We start from the raw sequence: 16,714 nt of genomic DNA, 5'->3' as shown, positions 1-16,714 counted from the left end.
GTGTTAATTTGTTTTTCCTTTCCAACCTGAACAGATCTATAAAATGTCCCAACCTTCACGCTGATCTGAAGGAAGTCAGTTTCAAAAATTGTTGAGTGTAGTTTTCAGTCTGGCTGAAAACATAACAGAGAAACATAAGATACTCGCACATTTCCACTCTTTGGATTCCCTGCTTCAGCTCTCCAGATTGGGTTGGGACCTCGGAACGAAATGCTTAAATAACTAGATTAAACATTAAGGTCTCAAAGAAATCAGAGAGAAAAGGGTAAATGCGAACCACATCACTGTTGAGATTGTTCAGATGCTGCTTGACAACATATTTGTCTTTGTTCTAATACTGTCACTTATGGGAAAGTCTGTGTTTTTCACTCCTGAAAAACGAACATTTAAGATTAAAATAATAATTAAAAAATTATCAGAAAGTTTGCTTGCTTAGAAAGGGGGCATTCTATATAAACAAGGAATAATTATCAGCCCGTATTCATTCAGGGTCAATCTCTTTCATATTTTGTTTATTAAAGGAAATCAGATATTATGAGAAAAAGACATGTAAAAGTGTTTGGTAGGAGGAATTGTTAACTGAGGCAACCCTTTTGAATACACCATCATTGATCAAAAAACAACTGCAATGGAACTGACTGCTAGTTCTAATGTATGCAACCCTTTCGTATAATTTCACAATTAGCTTAAAATCTAATAACTCAACCGCTATAAAGTGATAACGGTTCGTAGAAGCCTCTCCTCTCCATAAAGCCCCGTCTTCTGAGTTCTCCTAGTAGACCTGCATACCGTTATCAGACTCCTAGCTCCAAGGTGTAATTGCGTGTGTGTGTGTGTGTGTGTGTGTGTATTTGGCCTAGACTTGAGAGCAGGGGTTGAGTCTTGGATCTTTTTATTTCTCGCGGCTACCAAAGCGCCTGGCAAATGGTAGGCACCCAACTGAACCATCAGTTAATTAATTAATTAATTTCCAGGTTTCTTCACATTCATTCATTTATTAAATACTTAGGGTGTCCCTACATGTGCCCAAGGCACCGTGAAGATGGGCAGAGATTTAATTCAATAAGTATAATATACATATAAGAAAGCAAAAAGGACAGGCATCGTTCTTGCTGGAAAGCAGAGACCTAATGGAAAGAGTGAGCGGTGTGGGGGACGTGAGAGTTCCCCTCTCCTCCCCGGGTGTCCCCTATCGACAGCTCAGTTCCGGCTACTTTAGTCTGGGCGAGAGAGCGAGAGCGAGGGCGCTTGGGAGAAGCCTCGCCCAGCGGCGATAGACTAGTCAGGCCTCAGAAAGATGGCGTCCTCGGAGCAGGCAGAGCAGCCGAGCCAGGTAAGGGGAGTGGGGCTGCCCCGCCGTACTGGCGGGGACCCCGCTGGAGGGAGCGCTTGGCGGGTGGCTGGGAGCCCGGTGGGGACCCTGAGCCTCGGAAGCCGGGGGCCCCGACCTCTTGCCCCCTCCGGGGTCCCGCCCCTCCCCAGGTCCTCGCCGTCCGGCCCCTCTCCGCGTGACCCCTCCTTGACCACATTCCCGAGCAGGGGCCCGGGGGCGCCCGAGGGCCCCCACTTGCCGCCTGTCGGTCCCTCGGGTCCCACTTGTGCTTGGCCAGGTCGGTGGCGGGATTCTTGAGAAGCCCCCCAGGCTTGAGCTGCGAGGGCCCCTGCTTGAGGAGAGGGGTGAGAGGCCGGATCGTTCCCGGCCCTTCTCTCTCGGGATGGGCCTTATTCCATCAGGGTTCCCTCTCTCTCGCAGCCTCAGCCTCCTGGGTGGCCCCGCTGCCAGCCTCTTTGTCTTTACTCACCTTTGCGCTTCCCCTGCCAAGTTGGAGGGTGGGAAATGTACTTGGACCCTCTCAGTGCGTTGGTAGGAAGGAGACTCACTCAACCGACGCCACCGAGCTTTTGGCTGGTGATCCGTCTTTGCTGCCCAGAGTTAGGTTTTCTTGGCCAGGGGCTCTAGCTTTTCAGCCACAGACTCAGCCAAATCCCACTCCGGTCGGGGGACCTTGAGGACCAGTGCTTATGCCTGTACGTCTGCTGCCAGGAAGCAGTGGATGCTAAGGCCTCTGTAGGCGTTTGTAGTCCAAAGGTGGGGTGGGCTGAGGTGAGGAGGATGGGGTTAGCGGTACCTTACAATTACGGAGTGTGTGCTGTCATGCGGAGGACAAATTACGCTTATCTCGTTTAATGCTCATTACAACCTTTATGAAGTACGGGCTGTTAACCGCCATTTTGCAGGGTCTGTAACGTGCCCCAGATCATTTGCCTGATTAAGCCTGGATTTGAACCCGGCTGTGTGTGAGTCCACTAGTTAGCCCTACATGTTTAAGTTTAGTTAAGATTAGACAGAGGAGGAAGAAAATGGTTTCGACCTGGACCTCATCACTTATCTCTCACCTGCTTGAATACACCTGTGGACTTCTCAGCGGCCTCCTGGTATTTCAGTTCCTTCCTTGGAAGAATACGGCTTAGTGTTTCTTATTACTCTTTTATTCTTCATGATAATTCTGTTACAGGAATTGCACATAGAGGAGTTGTGAGTTCCCCAGACCAGCTTCCGTTAGCAGAGTGAATGATTCAGAGAGATGTCCAGATTGTAAAATGTGAGCAATAACTAGGGCTGATTCTGGTCTTCTCACTGTCGGAAATTCTGGAGTGTGGGGAGTGTCCTGGTGGTGGGGTGGTTCCTCCTTTCCTGCCTTAACCCACTTAGCTTGCTGAAATGCTGAGGCTTCTCAGAATCTAGGTTTCTCTGAGCTGTTACGTGTTAGGAATGCCCATAGGCTGGGATTGAAGGATGCCAGCACATATAGTTTGCCAGTGCTGTGAAGGTTACTAAAAATTCTGCCACTCGGAGCCTTTGTAGTGCCCAAGGATTCCTTTGGTTCTGGAAATTGGCCTCTCTGTACACGTGCAAGGGATCTAGGTTCGTTAAGGGGGCTGGGCCAGCACTTGTTTGGTTTTCAACTCTTTTTCTTTGCCCTCCTTTCCAAAGCTGATAGAGATGGGATTGCATCAGAAAATGCTGGCAGCTTGGGAAAAAACTTGAATGCTTCACGCCAAATTCTGTCACTGACAATAAGCTGCAAATGCACACTTTTTTTTTAAATTTAAAAAAAGAAGTTTTATTTTTGGCTGTGTTGGGTCTTCGTTGCTGCGCGCAGTCTTTCTCTAGTGCGGCGAGCGGGGGCTACTTGTCGTTGCGGTGCGCGGGCTTCTCATTGCGGTGGCTTCTCTTCTTGCGGAGCACGGGCTCTAGGCACGCAGGCTTCAGTGGTTGTGACTCACGGGCGCAGGCTCAGTATTGTGGCGCATGGGCTTAGTTGCTTCGTGGCATGGGGGATCTTCCCGGGCCAGGGATCAAACCTTTGTCCCCTGCATTGGCAGGCAGATTCTTATCCACTGCACCACCAGGGAAGCCCCAAATGCACACATTTAAAGTAAACCAACTCTCTTTAGCAATTGCTTCTCATTTCGTTTTCTAGTCCTGATCAGTGGGTTTCCCATTTCTTCAGAAAAGCAGAGTGGAACTGAAAGAACGAACTGTTTGGGTGTTTCCTCCAAACCTGGTTTGTGTCTGAGAAAAATGCATCACACCTGTGGGACTGAGGCAGTATTCTGTCTCTCATAGAAAGTTTGTTAGTTGGCCGTGTGGCATCAGTCTCTCATTTTGAAAGATTAAGGGTAAATAACCAACAATTTCTTTCTTTGAAAGGCAGTGTAGAGCAGTGGTTAAAAGTATGGACTCTGAAGCCATCTCCACTGGGCTAGAATCCTAGCCCCACTACTTAACCAGCTGTGTGATCTTGGACAAGTTACTTAACTTCTCTGTTAACTTCTCTGGCCTTAGTTTCCCCATCTGTAAAATAAGAATAATACTAGTGCCTATCTCATAGCATTGCTCTGAGGATTAAATGAATTAACTTATTTTAGAACAGTGCCTGACACAGTGTGTTACCTATTATTATTCCATTCAGTAAACTCTGGAGTTTCACTTACAAACCATCTAAGCCTTTTCTCAATCCCTATTAAAACACTTTTGGGGGTATGAAATTTCATATGTTGACCACCAGTCCACTGAGGTTGGTTTTTTATTTGCTCGGAAGTAATTTCCTTGAAATTTAAAGGAACACGCTGAATGCTGGTGTTTATCCTAGCTGTCCTTTGTGCCTTTTAGATTTCAGCGATATACTTTCTTTTTCATGATTGTATAGTCTTTTTAGGCTGTGTTCAGAACAGTCTGTTGGAATTGCATTTATTGCTTATCCTGTGTACTCCACATTACCCGGTTTTGTATGGCTAATCTCTTATCAAAGTCCCTTCTAGTCTGTATGTGTTATGGCCCATAGGAACGGGAAATGTCATCCCTATTTTTGTACTTTCCCATCAGTTTTTCTGTCTTTAGTGAAGGGCAGATGCATGGTTCAATCTGATTGTTTAACGGTTGTTGAATATTGAGAATTGTTACGGAATGTAGATTTCTAATCTGTTCAGGTTCACTGGATATAATAAATTTTGGACTGAGAAAACACAGAGGCAGGGAAGGGAGAAGAGTACAGCAAAGATGTTACGGAGTGGAAGAGCATGGCCTTGTATCCTGACAGACTTTGGTTTGAACTCCAGCACTCACTTACTATTGGACTTGTCACTCTACCTCTCTGAACCTCAGTTTTCTTCTCTGTAAAATGGGATTAATAATCCATTTGAGGGTTGACTGAAGTCACAGGTGTTAAGAGTGTGTGGTGCATATTAAGTGCTCAGTGAATGTTGGTTTCCTTCTCCAAGTCTCTGTATGCAGTTTTGGAAGATTATTGAACTCTTGAATAACAGTAGTTCAAACAAGATATTTTTCCCTTCACTCTTTATTTTGAAAAGTTTCCAACCTATAGGAAAGTTGAAAGAATAATACAGAGAACTCCTTTAAAACTCCCATAAAAACTTCACCAAGATACACTGTTTACATTTTGCTGAATTAGCTTTATCTCAGTCTCTTTATATATATATATTTTTGAAGGATTTGATAGTAAGTTACAGACATCATGATATTTCATCCTAGAATACTTCATCTTGTCTCTCATAAGAGTAAGGTTATTCTCCTACATAACCATAATACCATTATCACACAAGAAGTTTGGTATTGATAAAATACTATTTACTAATACAGACCACATTCAAAATTCTCCAATTAAAAAAAAAAATCAGGATCCAGTGAAGAAATAGGGAGTGCATTGATTTGTCTCTTTAGTATGCTTTAATTTAGAATGACTCCCTAGCCTTTAAAATTTTTTTTAAACTTTTTACTGGTGTTTAACATACACCCAGAAAGTACACCAATTATGTGTCCAGCTTGGTGAATTTTCACAGAGTGAGCACACACTTGTGTAACCAGTACTCAGATCAAGAAATCAAGCGTTACTGGGACCTCAGAACCCTCCTTGGCGTCCCTCCCATTACTAGCCAATCCCCCAAAGCTGCCCCTATCCTGACTTAAAATCCATAGATTAATAGCTTTTTGAGTGATCAAGTCTTTGTGGCCAAAAGCTTTACTGTGGAATTCCAATAGATGTGTTGTGGTCAGTTTTGACAAATGTATATACCTGTGTAACCACCACCACAATCAAGATCAAAACAATTCCAGTATTCCTGAATGTTCCCTTACCCTGCTTCCCAGTAAATCCTAGCCTTTGGCCTCAGGAATACTGAACTGCTTTTTATCACTATAGATTATATTTGTCTCTCCTAGGATTACATACGAATGTATTCATAATGTAAATATTCTTTTGTGTCTCACTTTTGCTCATAATAGTGTTTGTGAAATTTATATTGTATGTCTCAGTAATTCATTACTTTTTATTAGTGGGTAATATTCCATTGTATAGCTGTACCACAGTTTGTTGATCTGTTCACCACTTGATGGATTTGGATTATATTAATTACCTATTGCGTAACAGTGTTATTATAAATTTAGCAGCTTAACGCGGCACATGTTTATTGTCTCACAGTGTCTGTGGGTCAGGAGTCAGGACACAGTTCAGCTGAGTCTCACAAGGCAGCAGTCAAGGTGTCTGCCAGGGCTGTGATCTCGTCGGAGTCCTGACTGGGGAAGGATCTGCTTCCTAGCTCATGTGGTTATTGACAGCATTTAGTTCCTTATGGACTTCAGACTGAGGACCTCTTTTTGTGACTGGCTGTCACCCAGGAGCTGCCCTCAGTTTCTTGCCACATGGGTCTTCCCAGGATGGCCACTTGCTTCCCCAAAGGCAAGTGGACATTACAGTCTTAGATATTGTAACCACATGCATGTAATTACATGCATTCTGTCACTGTTACCATACTCTGTTGGCCAGAAGCAAGTCATAGTTCCTTGCCCACACTCAAGGGGACAACACAAGGGCATGAATACAAGGAGGTGGGGAATCATGGCAGTCACCTTAGAGTCTTTTCCCCACATGATTGGTTCTAGTTTGGGGCTACTATAAATATTCAAGTGTGTTTGTGAAGACATACGTTTTCATTTTTCTTGGTAAATACCTATGAGTGTATTTACTGGGTCACATGATAAGTGTATGTTTAGTTCTATAATAAATTGCTTATGTGTTTTGCAAAGTTGTACTATTTTTCATTCCACCAGCAGTGTATGAGCATTCCAGTTGCCCCACATCCATACCAACACTTGGTATTGTCTGTCTGTTTTGTGTGTGTGTGTGTGTGTGTGTGTGTGTGTGTCTGTCTGTTTTAATTTTAGCCATTCTAGTGAGTATGTAGTGGTATTTCACTGTGGTTTTAATTTGCATTTCTGTGATGACAAATAACATTAAGCAGCTCTTGTGCTTATTGGTAAAGGTTGAGGTTAATTTTTTTTTCCCCATATGGGTATCAGTTATTCCAGCATCATTTGTTGAACAGATTACCCTTTCTCCATTGAATTATCTTGCCATCTTTGTCAAAAATAAAAAAATTGTATATAATAGGTTAATTTCTGGACTCTCTTCTGTTCCATTTATCTATGTTTCTCCTAATGTGAAGGAAATACAGTTGACTCTTGAACAACACGAGTTTGAACTGCCTGGGTCCACTTATACTTGGATTTCTTTTTCAATAAATACATATTATAGTACTACACAATTCATGGTTGGTTGAATCCATAGATATGGAGGGCTAACTGTAAAGTTATATGTGGATTTTTGACTGTGCGGAGGGTCAGCACCCCTAACCGCTGTGTTGTTCAAGGGTCAATCGTACTGTCTTGAATGCTGTAGCCTTATAGTAAATCTTGAAATCAGGTAGTGTAAAGTGTTCTGACTTTATTCTTTTTCAAAATTGTTTTAGCTTTGGTCCATTGCATCTCGATATAAATTTTAAAATCAGTTTATCAGTTTTTACAAAATGCTTGCTGGGATTTTTACTGGGATTGTGTGGAATCTATAGATCAGTTTCGGAGAGAATTGACATCTTAACAATATTGATCCTCTGATTCCTTAAAATGATATATGTCTCCATTTAGGTCTTTGATTTTTCTCAGTAGTATTTTATAGTTTTAAGCATGTAGGTCACGTACACATTCTGTTAAATTTCTCTCTAAATATTTCGTTTTTTTGTATTTATGGATTTTATGTTTAAATTTCATTTTTAATTGTTCAGTGCTAGTATATAGAAATAAAATTGAGTTTGTTGGCCTTATATCTGCAGCCTTGTTAAGCTTATTTGTAATTCTAATAGTTTTTTGGGTAGATTCCTTACTTCTCTGTAGATGATTATGTCATCTGCAAGTAAAGACAGCTTTACTTCTTGCTTTCCAATTTGTATGCCCTTTGTTTTTCTTGCTTTATTGCACTGTGCAGGACTTTTAGTACAATGTTAAAAGAAATATTGGGAGTAGACATTCTTGCCTTATTCCTGATCTTAGGGAAAATGCACTCAATCTTTCATGTTTAAATATGATGTTAGCTATAGGTTTTTTAATTTCTAAATTTTAAAAATTTTTTATTTTTGGCTGTGTTGGGTCTTCATTGCTGTGCATGGGCTTTATCTAGCTGTGGCGAGCAGGGGCTACTCTTTGTTGCGGTGCACAGGCTTCTCATTGCGGTGGCTTCTCTTGTTGTGGAGCACGGACTCTAGGCGCACGGGATTCAGTAGTTGCAGCATGCGGGCTCAGTAGTTGCGGCACGTGGGCTCTAGAGCTCAGGCTCAGTAGCTGTGGCACACGGGCCTAGTTGCTCCACGGCATGTGGGCCTTTCCCAGACCAGGGATCAAACCCATGTCCCCCGCGTTGGTAGGCGGATTCTTAACCACTGCGCCACCAGGGAAGTCCCAGCCATAGGTTTTTTTGAAGGTCCCCTTTATCTAGTAGAGGGGATTCAATTTTTGTTTTTAATTTGCTTAGTTTTTTTTTTAATCATATGTGTTTTGAATGTTGTCAGGTGCTCTTTTTGCTGTCTGTCTAGTTGATTCTATTGTTTTCCTCCTTTATTCTGTTAATATGTGATTTACGTTGATTGATTTTTCAAATGTTAAACCACTCTTGCATTTGTTGGATAAATTCCACTTTGTCATGATGTATTACCCTTTTTATTGATATATAATGCTGGATTTGATTTGGCAATATTTTGTTAAGGATTTTCACATTTATGTTTATGAGGGATATTGATTTATAGTTTGTGTGTGTGTGTGTGTGTGTGTGTGTGTGTGTGTGAAATCTGTGTCTGGTTTTGTTGTCAAGGTAATGCTGGCCTATCAGAATGAATTGGGAATTTTTACCTATTTTTTTGGCTGTGCCACGCGTCTTACAGGATCTCAGTTCCCAGACTGGGGATTGAACCCGGGCCACGGCAGTGAAAGCCTGGAATCCTAGCCACTAGGCCACCAGGGAACCCCCACCCCCCCGACCTTTTTTTTCTACTGTACTTTCTGAAATAGTTTATTATAAGACTACTATAATTTTTTTCTTAAATGTTTGATAGAATTCACCAGTGAAGCCACCTGGGCCTAGAGTTTTCTTTTAAAATTTTTGTTGTAAACTTAATTTCTTTTTATTATTTATTTATTTATTTTGGCTGCACCAGGTGTTAGTTGCGGCATGTGGACTTCTTAGTTGCGGCATGCTTGCAGGATCTAGTTTCCCGGCCAGGGATTGAACCTGGGCCCCCTTCATTGGGAGCATGGAGTCATACTCACTGGATCTCCAGGGAAGTCCCTTAATTTCTTTTTAAATTAAGTATTTTAAAATTATGTTTTAAATTATTAATTATGTATTTTACAAACAGATACAAGGCTATTAAGCTTTTCTGTTTTTTTCCTAGGGTCAGCTTTGGCATATTGTGTCTCAAGGAATTTGCAGTCATTTGCAGTTGTCAAATTTGTTTGTAAGGTTTTTCATAATATTCCCTTATCTTTTTTTTTTTAATTTTTATTTATTTATCTTATGGCTGCGTTGGGTCTTCGTTGCTGCACGTGCGCTTTCTCTCTCGTTGCAGCGAGCAGGGGCTCATGTTTGTTGCGGTGCACGGGCTTCTCATTGTGGTGGCTTCTCTTTGTTGCAGGCTGTAGTGTGCGAGCTTCAGTAGTTGAGGCACATGGCTCAGTAGTTGTGGCTCACGGGCTCTAGAGTGCAGGCTCAGTAGTTATGGCGCACGGGCCTAGTTGCTCCGTGGCATGTGGGATGTTCCTGGTCCAGGGCTCGAACCCGTGTCCCCTGCATTGGCAGGTGGATTCTTAACCACTGCACCACCAGGGAATTCCCTCCCTTATCTTTTAAATGTATATAAAATACACAGAGATTTCCCCTTTTTCATTCCTAATATTGGAAATTAATGTCTTTTTTAATTGATCAGTCTGCATACGGATTTATCAATTTTAGTATTCTTCAGAACACCAGTTTTTTGTTTTTTTTTTAAATTAATTAATTTATTTTTGGCTGTGTTGGGTCTTCGTTTCTGTGCGAGGGCTTTCTCTAGTTGTGGCAAGTGGGGGCCACTCTTCATCGCGGTGCGCAGGCCTCTCACTATCGCGGCCTCTCTTGTTGCGGAGCACAGGCTCTAGATGCGCCGGCTCAGTAATTGTGGCTCACGGGCCCAGTTGTTCCGTGGCATGTGGGATCTTCCCAGACCAGGGCTCGAACCCGTGTCCCCTGCATTAGCAGGCAGATTCTCAACCACTGCGCCACCAGGGAAGCCCCAGAACACCAGTTTTTATTTCATTGATTTTCCTCTGTTGTTTGTAAGTTTTAAATTTTATTTCTTCCTATTTACTTTGGGTTTCATTTGTTCTTATTTTTCTAGCTTCTTTTCTAAAGTGACTAACTAAAACTGTAAACTTCCTTTTAAGCACAGCTTTAGTTGCATTCCACAAATTTAGATGTGTTGTGTTTTCATTGTCATTCAGTTCAGAATATTTTCTTACTTCCCCTGTAATTTCTTCTTTGACCCATAGATTATTTAGAAGTCTGTTTAATTTCCAAACATTTGAAATTTTTCCGTATTTTTTTCTGTGATTTCTAGTTTAATCCTATTGTGATCAGAGAACGTTTTCTATATGATTTCAAGTCTTGTAAATTTATTTTATGGTCTGTCTTGATGAATTTTCCTTATGAACTTGAAAATACATTTTACCGTTGAACAATATAGGTTTGAACTGTGCAGGCCCACTTAAAAGCTTCTTTAATAAATACATTCTTCATTACTACACTGTTTGCAGTTGGTTGAGTCTGTGGATGGGGAACCTTGGATATGGAGGGTCAACTGTAAAGTTATATGCGGATTTCTGACTGTGTGTGGGTCGCTCCCCCTCACTCCCTTGTTCAAGGGTCAACTGTAATGTATATCTTGCTGCTGTTGGGTGAAGTGTTCTGTGAATGTTATTAGGCCATGTTGGTTGATAATATTATTTAGGTCTTCTGTATCCTTACTGACTTTTTGATTAAGGTGAGAAGATTATTAAAGTCCCCAACTATAACTATGGATTTGTCTTTTTATCTTTTAAATACGGTCTGATTTACTTTATGTGTTTTGAAACTATTATGTGTGCATACTTATACAGGATTATTATGTCTTCTTGATTGACTCCTTTATTTTGGAAATGTTCTTGCTTATCATTGGTAATATGTTTTAGTTTGAAGTTGCCTGAGATTAATATTTCCACTATAGCTTTCTTATGATTAGTGTTTGCATGGTATATCATTTTCCATCCTTTGGCTTTTTAGCTATGTGTGTCTTTTTGTTTAAATGGGTTTCTTGTAGGCAATATATAGCTTCATCTTGCATTTTCTCCCCACCCAGTCTGACAATCTCTGCCTTTTAATTGGAGTGTTTTTTTTTTTTTTTTTAAATTTTATTTATTTATTTATTTATGGCTGTGTTGGGTCTTCGTTTCTGTGCGAGGGCTTTCTCTAGTTGTGGCAAGTCGGGGCCACTCTTCATTGCAGTGCGCGCGCGTCTCACTATCGCGGCCTCTCTTGTTGCGGAGCACAGGCTCCAGACGCGCAGGCTCAGTAATTGTGGCTCACGGGCCCAGCTGCTCCGTGGCATGTGGGATCTTCCGGGACCAGGGCTCGAACCCATGTCCCCTGCATTGGCAGGCGGATTCTTAACCACTGCGCCACCAGGGAAGCCCCCAAGTGGAGTGTTTTAACTTTTCTTGTGGTACAAGTATACTGTTGACAAATTCTAGCTTTTTTTTTCCTTTTGAAAAAATCTTTAATTTGTATTCATTTTTGAAAGATATTTTCATTGGATATAGAATTCTAGGTCGACAGTCATGTTGTATTTCCCCCCCCCCCCCGCCCCGCCCTGCCCTCTGTGGGCATTTTAAAGATACTATTTTTTTTTGAAATCTCAGATGGCTGAGTTTTTATTTTTTTAAACACAAACACAATGTGCACATGACCTGTCTATTCATTTTCTTTGTTGTGCAGCCTGGCGTTGGGATTGGCGACTCTGATGGCCAGCGGGGCTGCTCTTTCCACAGTGGCTTTGAGTTCTTGGAGTAATCTCAGCACAGTAAGATTTGTTTCACATCAGCAGCCCTTCAAGCTCCTTGAAGTTGTGAACCAGGAACTTCTGGAAGCCACTGGGCAGCATGAGCTTTGTTTTCTTGTTGCTCCCATAACCAATGTTGGGCATCAAGATCTGGCCCTTGAATTTCCTGCGCACCCTGTTGTCAGTGCCTCTGGATTTCTGCCAGTCCCGCTTAATTTTGACATATTGGTCTGACCGGTGTGGGTTGAACTTCTTGGTCTTTTTGACGATCTTGAGCTTCACGAGGGGTTTGAGGACAGCCATGGTGGCTGCCACCTCTGTAGGCAGCGGCAAGGAAGAGCTGAAAATACTGTTCCGTTGTATTTTTTTTGGCTTGCACAGTTGCTGATCAGAAGTCTGAAGTCATTCTTAATTTTGGTTAATTTTTTTCTGGCTACTTATAGGATTTTCCCCTTTTCATGAATTTTTAGCATTTGATTATGGTGTACCTTAGTCGCTTTTGTGTTTGTCCTGCTTAGAGTGTGTTGAGCTTCTTGGATCTGTGAGTTTGTAGTTTTCATCAAACTTGGACATTTTTCAGCCATTATTTCTTCAAATATTTTTCTTTTTTTGGTCTTTTTTCCCCCTCTGTCCTTCATTTTGCTCGGTTTCTGTTCCTATGTTTTCAAGTGCACTTACTGATTTTTCTGCAGTATCTAACCTATTGTCATTACCATTCAGTGAAATTTTTATTTCAGATATGTTTTTTCATCTCTGGAAGTTCTACTTTCTTTGTATACCTCACATTTCTCTCCTTACTATGATCATGTTTTCCTTTAAATTCTTTTCTTTATTTATTGAGGTTTACTTGACATACCACGTTATGTTAATTTCAGGTGTACAACATGATTTGATATTTGTATTTTTTAAATGAGTTAAATTCTTGAATAAAGTTATGACACCTGTCTTAATGCTCTTGTTTGCTAATTATTCTAATTTTTCTTATTATTATAGGTCACAGTTTCCTGCTTCTTGACACATGTTGAGATTTTTGATTAGGTACTGGGTGCTGTGAATTTTACATCGTTGAGGGTCTGGATTGTGATCTTACTTTAAAGAGTGTTGAGTTTTGTTCTGGTGGGTGATTAGGTTACTTTTGGTTCATTCTGATTCTTTCAAGTCCTGATCTAGGGTCACTTTTATCCTAGGGGTGATCTGACCCCCCCCCCCCACCACCAAGATGTGGCCCTTCCAGGTCTCTACCAAATGCCCTGATCGAGCAGGGAGGATGCTCCACTCTGGTGCTTGGGACTTGTGAGACCTATGAGGGTTCTGGGAACTGTTCAGCTTGCAGCTTCTTCATCAATCTTTTTTCAGTCTCGTGGAGTGTCATTCTATGCATGTACAAATTTTAATATCCAGTAGAGACTTAAGGAAACCTCTGTGCAGACTTCTGGAGCTTTCTTTCTGCAAAGCTCCCTCCTCTCTGGAACTCTGTCCTGCACCTTTCAGCTGACTTAGCCTCCCTGAATTCCAGTCTGTTTCCTCAATCTGTTGCAGTGATCTGCTGGGATTCCCCCCTCCCACCACTGCCCCCGCCCTGGCTCCTTGGTCTGAAATGTGCCGAAACCTGGCAGAAGCCAGGGTGGTCTTAGGGCTCATATCATATGTTTCTGTTCTGTCAGGAATCAAAGTCCTGTATTGCCTGCTGTCCAGTGTCTACAAACAGTGGTGTCATTTATTTTGTTTAGTTTTCTAGTTGTTTACAGTGGGAGGGTAAACCTGGTCCCTATTACTTCATCATAGGGCAGACTCTATTGGTTCATTTTGAGCAGAAGAATGATATAACTTCCATGATCCTCATCTCATCCTGAATGTGGGGTGTTGGTATTATTCCCATTATTCCCGTGGATGAGGAACTGAGGTTCAGAGAGGTTGACCAGTATACCCGCAGCCCCTCAGTGATTAATGCCAAAGGTCATGCACTTGCCACCATACCAGTGCCTCTCCAACATTTGTTGAATTGAATCTTATTCTTCCCAGCAAAGAACTATAGGCCATATCTTGCCTAGGACATACCCAGAGCTACACAGTCGCTGGCAGGTGTAGGATGAGCGCTCCTGGAACTGAGTGTTCTTCTGGTTGCTCAGATCTGAGCTGTGTGTGCAGTTGATCTTTGCTGTGCATCAGGGTCAGCACGTGGGCACACCTCCTGGCTGGGGAAGGTCAGTGCCTGGACAGCAGGAGTGAGAGCGCCTTTTGTCTCTACCAAACTGACGCATTTCTCTCTCTGCCACTGTGCCCTTTTTTTGTTTGCCTGTTTGTTTTTTAAAGCATTCTGATGCTTTTTCTCTTCTTCCTGCCTGCTCTCTGCATTCTGGCCCCTGAGGATCCTGACTGCGGATTGCCTTAGAGCCTACTTCTTCCTCAGCTGGTGATTTCTAAATGTTACTATTACTATTATTATTTTTAAAACCATAAACCACCCTGTCAAGATTTTTCAGGATTAAGTTGGAATTTAATTTGTAGGGATTTGTTTCAGGCTGGAAAATAGACTTGACCACTTAAAAGGGGGTCGATGTAGGGGCAGGTGTTTGAGAAGTATTGGACTTTCACAAAAGCTGGCCTGGTGAGACTCATGGACCTGTGTGAGCTTAGTTCAGCTTCTGACAAGCAGTTGCCCGCTCAGGCCTTTGCCCTCTTTTGAAGCAGCGTCATGTAAAAGATGGGAGTCTGTCTTCCTCCTCATTATGAGGAAGCGGAATGGTCAGGATTCTCCCAGGGGTCCTGTTGGTGTTTGGATGGAATAGTTCTTCATTGTGTCCATTGCAGGATATTTAGCCTCCCAAGCCTCTCCCCTCTAAATGCCGATGGGACTCCCTGGTCACTGTGACAGCCAGAAACACCTCCACACATTTTTAAATGCCCCTGCGGGGGTGATTGTGCCCCAGGGTTGAGAACCGTTGGGTCGTGACATTGCTTTGAGAGTGGCCAGGTTTGTGGTTTGTTGTAGGTGAAATGTTCCAGGGAAAGACACTGCTATGGTCCTTTGCTTGCTTCATTTTGGCTTATGTATATAAAGTGGTTCCTTTGGTTTAATTTTTTAAATTAAAAAAATTAATTAAGCCCATATTTATTGAGTACAAGTGACATTCTAAGTGTTAAAGATACGCCTTCACTAAGGTGGTAAAATGCCTGCCTTCAAAGAACTTAAAGGATAGACAGATAATAAACTAGTTATATAATGAAGAATTTCAGATGCTATTATCAAGGAAATCAACGTGCAGAGCAGTAAAGAGGAATGAAGGCTGTCTTGGTCATCAAAACATAGTTTTCTAAAGGACACAGACAGGAGATGGGGATGGTCCATTTTAGATCACAGATATTTCAGCATGAGCTGGCGAATCATCTAGAATGTAATCATATTGGGCAATACCCAGGTTGGCGAGAAGTCCTCTGTGAGTTCACTGGTAAGGTCTGACTGACCTCAGACAGTACCGTAAGTTGGAATACGGGTGCGGAAATGCTTGTTCCTTTCTAAGCAGCCTCCGAGATTGAGTTTGGAGGTTGGGCTTTGGTGTGCTGAGACCCCAGAAGGCTCTGTGAAGCCAGGGTTTGAAGAATTTGGAGAGTGTTGCTGTTTAAATTCCTTGGTGGGGATATGCACACACATGTGTGCTTCTTATACGCCTTGAATATCCCTGGAAGAATATATAAGGAGCCAACATCAGTGCTGTGTCCCCAAGGAAGAGGAGGCTATTGGGATGAAAGGGAAGCTTCCTTTAAAATTTTTGTAGTATTTAATTTTTTAAAGCAGAATATATTTACATGGCTCACAGTTTAGAAAGGTACAGAAGGGTATACGATGAAAGAGACTTACTTGGTACTGTATATTGCTTAAAGTTTTTCCTCTGGCAGACATTAGCTATTCAGAGGATGAACTAATTTTAAGGGAAGTTCCTTGGAGATAATGACTCAGTGATTAGTTGTATCTCAGGAAGAAAGTTTTGGTTTAAATCAGAATCAGGCTTCCTAAATATTAAAGCTGTTTGTGTTAGTTTGTTTCATCTAGTCAAATAACCTACATTATTATTTATGGGGTAGCATTAAGGTTGTTGCTTAATAAAATGTAGTCTAAACAAAACTCGATTATTTTGATTAAGTTGGAGGGCTCAAATCATCTTAGTACCAGTTACTACCTGAGTCATCATGGGCAAGTTATTTAACCTCCCTTGCCTCAGTTTCCTCATCAGCAATAATTTCATACATTTATTATGAGAATGAAATGAAGAAGGAGCTAAATAAATGTTAGCACTTAGTATTTACCAAATGGAGTGAAGGAAGCCCTCAGGAAGGTAGTGAACTTGATATAACCCATTCACACCAAATCTGTTCTGCTCTTTATTGCCCATTCATTCATTCAGCAAATATCTGTGGAAGGCCTAATCTATGCCTGATACTGTCCTAGGCCCCAGGGATACAGTGATGAGCAAACACAGACAGTTTCTGCCCATGTGGAGTTTATAATCTGGCGAGGGACACAGATATCGATCGGCTATCACACACTTAAAGTTGCAGTTCTGCCCAGCCCTTGAAGGAGAGGTATACGGTGTGAGTGTGTATTAGGGAGATTTGACCGTGTCATGGCTGTCAGAGAAGGAATGCTTCCCCAAAGAAGTGACTTAACTGAAATCTGAAGGATGAATCAGATTGTCAGAGGGATGGGGAGGGAATACCTGGAGCAAAGTCCCATTGACAGAGG

The 16,714-nt window shown here is 42.0% G+C and overlaps 2 protein-coding genes across 3 annotated transcripts in view; one reads left to right on the top strand and one right to left on the bottom strand.

Annotated features, from left to right (window-relative positions):
* The first annotated feature begins 1,286 nt into the window (after positions 1–1,286).
* The window catches only part of PEX14 (peroxisomal biogenesis factor 14), a 138,728-nt gene continuing 123,300 nt past the window's right edge, over positions 1,287–16,714 (top strand). For both annotated transcript variants that reach the window (XM_061187109.1, XM_061187107.1), the window contains exon 1: positions 1,287–1,333. In XM_061187109.1, the coding sequence (XP_061043092.1) occupies positions 1,298–1,333 (36 nt within the window). In that variant the 5' untranslated portion in view covers positions 1,287–1,297. The remainder of the gene's footprint in view (positions 1,334–16,714) is intronic.
* LOC133088957 (large ribosomal subunit protein eL32-like) lies at positions 11,886–12,276 on the bottom strand. Its single transcript, XM_061187110.1, is given in 2 exon segments — positions 11,886–11,979; positions 11,981–12,276. Coding segments are annotated over 2 exon segments (390 nt in total).

Source organism: Eubalaena glacialis, chromosome 3 (genome assembly GCF_028564815.1).
Source record: "Eubalaena glacialis isolate mEubGla1 chromosome 3, mEubGla1.1.hap2.+ XY, whole genome shotgun sequence".
Taxonomy (NCBI): domain Eukaryota; kingdom Metazoa; phylum Chordata; class Mammalia; order Artiodactyla; family Balaenidae; genus Eubalaena; species Eubalaena glacialis.
The sequence above is the reverse complement of the archived record's forward strand: the minus strand, read 5'-3'. Positions and strand labels throughout refer to the sequence as shown.